Source organism: Priapulus caudatus, unplaced genomic scaffold (assembly GCF_000485595.1).
Source record: "Priapulus caudatus unplaced genomic scaffold, Priapulus_caudatus-5.0.1 Scaffold438, whole genome shotgun sequence".
Classification (NCBI taxonomy): domain Eukaryota; kingdom Metazoa; phylum Priapulida; class Priapulimorpha; order Priapulimorphida; family Priapulidae; genus Priapulus; species Priapulus caudatus.
In genome coordinates, this window is record NW_014577499.1 from 192,612 (window position 1) to 199,287 (window position 6,676).

The following is a 6,676-nucleotide window of genomic DNA, read 5'->3' on the forward strand; positions in this document are numbered from 1 at the left end:
TATCGATATTTTCTATAGTGCAGCCCGTGCTGAACTGACCTACGCTCGCAAATTCATCACGGTGGATTAGATAGATTGTACTGCAGGCAGGCGCGATGGCTCACACGCGAGTATTTGCGTTCAATAGCTGAAAAAATAGCTTCAGCATAAAGCAACTGCGACCTGATTGTGTGCGAGGCCGCGTTTTACTGGGCGCTTGCACATATACGCACATACTGTGCACACACACGCACACTCAAGCACGCACGCACACCTGCGCCATAGCATACACACGCACGCACGCACACCCGCGCCATAGCACACACACGCACGCACGCACACCCGCGCCATAGCACACACACGCACGCACGCACACCAGCGCTATTGCACACTCACGCACACTCGCGCCATAGCACACTCACGCACACGCATCCACATACAAAAGCGTGTATGAGCACGCACAGGCAGCTACTAAACGTCTGTGTTACAATCGCCACGTATGAATATTTGCAGGCTCGTGGCGAGGTGGTTTGTAAAACACACCCATCGTTAACATCACCTACGACCTGCATTAGTCGCAACACCAAGGCAAACAGCAACGGTAAGTGTGTCTCACCATCTCACGTTCATTCGTGTACATGTGGCGCTTGGAGCGGGCCCGCAGTAAACCCTGAGTCATCTACAATGACCTCGGACGACTAGAGCGGGTATGGGATAGATGGGATAGATGGAATAGATGGGATAGATGGAATAGATGGGATAGATGGGATAGATGGGATAGATGGGATAGATGGAATAGATGGGATAGATGGGATAGATGGAATTAGATGGGAATAGATGGGCATTAGATGGATAGATCGAGGATAGATGGATAGATGGGACTAGATGGAGATAGATGGGAATAGATGGGATAGATGGGATAGATGGCGATAGATGGGATAGATGGGATAGTATGGTATAGATGGGATAGATGGGATAGATTGGAATAGATGGGATAGATGGGATAGATGGGGATAGATGGGATACGATTGGAAGATGGATAAGATGGATAGATGGATGTGTATAGAGGGATAGATGGATAGATGGGATAGATGGGATAGATTGGAATAGATGTGGATAGATGGGATTAGATCGGGATAGATGGGCATAGATGGGAATAGATAGGAGATAGAGGGATAGATGGGATAGAATGGATAGATGGGATAGATGGAATAGATGGGATAGATGGAATAGATGGGATAGATGGCCGATAGATGGATAGATGGCGATAAGATGGGATAGATGGGATAGATGGGATAGATGGATAAGTGAGATCAGATGGATAGATGGGGATAGATGGAATTAGATGGGAGAGATGGAATTAGATCGGATAGATGATAGATGGGAATAGATGGATAGATGGAATTAGGTGGATAGATGGATAGATGCGGAAGATGGGATAGATGGGATAGCATGGGAGTGAGATGGGATAGAATGGATAGAAGGGGATAGATGGCGATACGATCGGGATAGATGGCGATAGATTGGAATAGAATGGCAATAGATGGGATAGAATGGGATAGATGGATAGATGAATAGATGGGATAGATGGGAAGAGGGATTAGATGGCGATAGATGGGAATAGACTGGGAAATAGATGGGATTAGACTGCGGATAGAATGGGATAGATGGGATAGCATGGGATAGATTCGGGATACATGGGATCAGAGGATAGATGCGCGATAGATGGATAGATGACGATAATGGGCATAGATGGAATAGAATGCGGATAGATGGGATAGATGGGATAGATGAAATAGATGCGGATAGATGGTATAGATGGATTAGATGGGATAGATGGGATAGATGTCGATAGATCGGAATAGATGGGATAGATGGGATAGATGGATAGAGGGATAGAGGGATAGATGGATAGATGGATAGATGGATAGCATGGATGATGAATAGATGTGATTTAGATGGAATAGATGGGATTAGATTGGATATAGATGGGATAGATGGGAGTAAGATGCGGATAGATGGGATAAGATTGCGATAGATGGATAGATGGATTAGATGGGAATAGCATGGCGTATTAGATGGGATAGATGGATAGATGCGAATAAATCGGATAGATCGGCGGATAGATGGGAGTAGATGGGATAGATGGATAGATGGATAGATGGCGATTTAGATCTGGATAGATGGAGATAGATGGGATAGATGGGATAGATGGGGATTAGATGGGATAGATGCGGATAGATTGGGATAGATTTTTCGGGTAGATGGGATAGATGGAATAGATGGTGATAGGATGGTGATAAGATGGATAGATCGGGGGATAGATGGTATAGAGGGATAGATGGATAGGATGAACTAGATGGGAAGATGGGATAGATGGGCGATTAGATCGGATAGATGGGATAGATGGGATAGATGGGATAGATGGGATAGATGGGATAGATGGGATAGATGGGATAGATGGGATAGATGGGATAGATGGGATAGATGGAATAGATGGGATAGATGGGATAGATGACAGACAGAGTAGAGGCAGGTAAAATAATCAGATAAGATGCGAGATAGAGACACATACACGCCCACACATCGATGGCACACTGACCCGCCGTCCGTGTGGCCGCAAACCATGCACGTTACTGCATCGGTTTTAGACTGTTCTAAGCTTTTAAACACCTAATATGTTTTGTCAAAACTTATTCATAATTTATTGACAGAACAAATCGTTTCGACTCATCTATTATTTAGTGGCAGTTTAGCGGGACTAGTCATATTTGATTTTGTTCGTCCGTGCTCGGTCTCTAGCTGCTTGTCTGACGCAGCTAAAAGCTTACACGACGTTCTCTCTCTTCTCTTAAAATAAATTGGTTTCGTTTCAAATTTGCCACGTGGTGGCTGATCCCTCTAATGAGAATAGCGCCACTAATATTTCATCGTGGCTTTGCACGGCAGCATTTCCCTCGTCGCTGCACTTACTCGCCCGAGCGGCAACTCATCTGAGAGAATGTTTAAGGGCACTCGGGCTTTTTCCGGCTTTGCTGCGCATGCAAGCTGAATTTTTGTACGAACCGCGACTTCGTTCTCGTGCGGCAGTCTCAGGGGGGAATCCACTGATGCAGACGTCGTTACATGTCTCCGCGGCAGCATACAGCAGCAGACGACAGAGTAAAGTCGCTCACTGTTAATCTGTCATCCGGGAAATACCGGGGGGGGGGAGGAGGAGGGCAAGCAGCAGCCGCGCATGCGCAGTCTCCGTAAGCTGGCCTCTGACGGTTAGACTTGCCTTGTATCCGCGTGTATAGGGGGGTGTAGGTAGGTAGTGTTAGGATTATGGCAAGGGTCAAGGTTACGATTAGTGCTAGGAATTATGGAATGCGCAATATCCCCATCCCAACCCTATTCTTAATCATAACCGTATTCTTAATTCTAGCTTTAATAGTAAATCTATGACAGTAATTTTATTGGCCGCCCTGGGTGACAATTCTTCCTGCCTCTCGTAGGACAAACTAAATCGCGCAGCATGGATAGGATGCCTCGCGCCTACTCGACCGACCTCCCGAGTCCCAGCTACCCTGACGGCACTGACGTCATCGGTTGGAACAAGAGTCCACGGAGAAACGCGTCCAGTCACAGCTTATCAAGAGACGGCAGCCTAGGGAAACTGAAGAAAGAGAAGGCGTTCGGCTCCCTATCACGTCTCTTCAGCAAGCGACCGCGCAAGCACGGAGACGCGTGTTCATCCGGTGAGTATCACATGTACGTGTAAGACGTAATAATACGTGTAAGATCTCGGCAACCACGCTGTGCTTCACAAACGACCTTCATGGTGAAGGTGCATGACGTTGCTAGAGCAAGCTGCTTCGCTGTGTATACGCGCGAGCGCGGTGTGATAGCACATTGACGGTACATACACGTTTACTAGCCTTATTGCGTCTAGATGTAAATGGTTGTTCTTGAGCTTGACAGGCACACACTTCATTATCATATTTATTTTCTCATATTACGCGTTGACACGAGCAATCGCGCTTTTTTTCTAACGCATATCACTTATAAATTCGTATGGATATAAAAGGAGGAAAAATTAAAGGTGAAATGTGATACCCGCTATTCATAGTGTTGATAATTACAGATGCCGACAGGGGGCACTTGTTTGGTTCGTATCGTCGAGGTGACGTCACCGATAAAACATCTGAGAAGTTGCGTCTGATGGAGGAAGCGCGGACGTCGCCGCTAGAGGATTGGAAGCAGCCGACTCTCCTCACGTGGCTGGACGTCAGCTTACACATGAACGCCTACCACAGCTACTGCGCCCAGAACGTCAAGAACGGCAAGGTATACATGATGCTATGCGGCTATCCTATCCACAGATCTTCCAGTACGATGATTCTGTATGGTTCATTCTAAACGTCTAATTTCAAAAAGGAATTGCCAGACTAGATAAAGGCCAATCTGAATTTCGTAGGCACGCTTGGGTATGCCTCGCAAGTAACCCGATAAAAATCGCGCCGATGCGGTTGCGGACGGGGTGAAAAGTCTATTTGAGACGCAAACGAGAAATTATTTCGGAAGAGGTTCTTTCCTGCTGGTAATTACAGAGGATCATGCAACGGCTGATAGCAAAAGAACGTTCGCAATACAGACGGATGCGTAAGCATGCGGAGAAATAGATATTGCGCGCAAAATACGCATGCGCATATCATCTAGAAATCAAGACAAATCTACGGCCGAGAGCGTTTTGTAGTCATAGACAATGTTGAATCTGTGTGGCAGTGGAATATTTCACAGCTCAGCGACGTAAGCCGAGGATGAAGGGCATTTATAAGAGTCCGCAATATTTCTAAACCATCAAAACGTTTTTTCGTTCATTTATTGCGGTACACAGTAACATGCATCAGTAAATATTTTCAACAGACACAATTCTATCAGCTGTGACTAAGCAATCTTTCGATGGTGCAATTCACTCTGGTTAAAAAAACGCAACACCCCTTTGCACAATGGCAAACACTTCATATTCCACAGACGCACAAAAATTCAGCAGAGTAATAAAATATATGCAAAGATTGGTACTATTGATCGTTTATAGAAAATATTTATCCACGAAAAATGAATTCATTTTATTCTGTATATGAAATGAAACCTCTGATAGATATAATCTGCTGATTGCCTAAATAACACACTAGAATAACAACGTTTGACGTAACACATACATAGAGTCAGCAAGCCAGAAAGTTGGACAGAAAGACAGACAGGCAAATAGACAGACGGACGGAGGGGCGGACGGAGGAGTGGACGAGCAGAGAGAGTGAGATCTATTAGTGCCGGTGAAATAAGTCCACGCAAAAACGTCCACGTACTTGTTCGTGTATTATTATGAGTGGGTTTGTTCGGACTGACTTATACACGATCATTCATCTTGCTCGATTCAGTCGGTAGTGCACGAAGCCTGTGTTTCTATAGCCGCGTGAGCTTGACCTATGTGCGGTGTGCGCAGCGTCCCGTCAGTCAGCCGTCACATCCCAGCAGCCGAACAACGCGCGTCGATACAACGCTGCTCATGCTTGCCGCACTTTCTAGTCTGATGGCTTTACAGCGGAATTGCGTCCATATTAATTACCATTAATACGCGTAATTATCACTGTTCTCAAAATCTCCGTGCAGTCGAGACTTTCGTAAGTGCATTGCGGCAGCTAAATATTTTAGTGGCGCGGGCTGGCACAAATTTTCGGTATAATGGCCTACTCCGGTGCGCTTGCAATAATGACCCTATTAGATTGATAAGTGCGCGCATGTAGTGCGGTGGATATATTACTCCCACGACTGCATGATATAACGACAGTGTTCCAGCGCGATAGCTTTTTCTCGAGCGACGTTTGTGGTTTTTTATTGTCGCATCGCACGTCCCCTGACAATGTGTCTGTCGTCGTGCGATGTGCCTGTCCACGTCGTGAGTGCGTTGCATACACGCTGTAAAGTTGATTTCGCCACGATTACCCGATGAAAAAAGAGAATGGATTTTTCCCCAATCCTGATTCAACAGCGGCTTAGAAAGTCAATTCACGTTCACGTTAGGGTGACGGGCGCCTTGGCATATACCCGCCTTCTCACTCAATTACATGTGCATTACCGCGTCGTCCACACTACATGCGCGCGGGCGTATTAGCAAATTACGCAGCGAACACGCATCTTGCTACGATTTGGCTTACGGGCGGCGAGCTATCCGCAGCAATTTACACACGTATTTTATCGCCAAACTGCCTAATGGCATTCGAATACGTCTCCGGTCGGTTGCAAAATGAATGTTAATGATAGCAAGTGAGCGCGCACGCACTTGCAACTACGAATTAGTCGAGCGGTGTTTGTGAAAATGCCGGCACACTCAGAGCCGCCCTATAATCCACCGAACATGCCAACTAACTTATAATTGGTTTACCACAGCGTCAGTCCTCACCGCAGTCAGGAGATAGGTGCTTTATGTTGTTACCTAATAAATATACTAAATCAATCAATCTATCAATCAATCAATCAATCCATTAATCAATCAGTCAATTATGGGTAAAAGGATCGATGGTTGATGGATGGATGAATGCGTGAATGGACAGATGGATGAATGGATGGATGGATTGATAGATGGATAGATAGATGGATGGATGGATGGATGGATGGATGGATGGATGGATGGATGGATGGATGGATGGATGGA

The 6,676-nt window shown here is 45.9% G+C and overlaps 1 protein-coding gene across 1 annotated transcript in view; it reads left to right on the forward strand.

Moving 5' to 3' along the window:
* LOC106810399 (kazrin-like) overlaps positions 1 to 6,676 on the forward strand; it is a gene marked incomplete in the record, with an annotated part of 57,966 nt that overhangs the window by 43,606 nt on the left and 7,684 nt on the right. Inside the window, 3 exon segments of the mRNA XM_014813745.1 lie at positions 493 to 580; positions 3,477 to 3,719; positions 4,106 to 4,308. Coding sequence (XP_014669231.1) covers positions 493 to 580; positions 3,477 to 3,719; positions 4,106 to 4,308 — 534 coding nt within the window.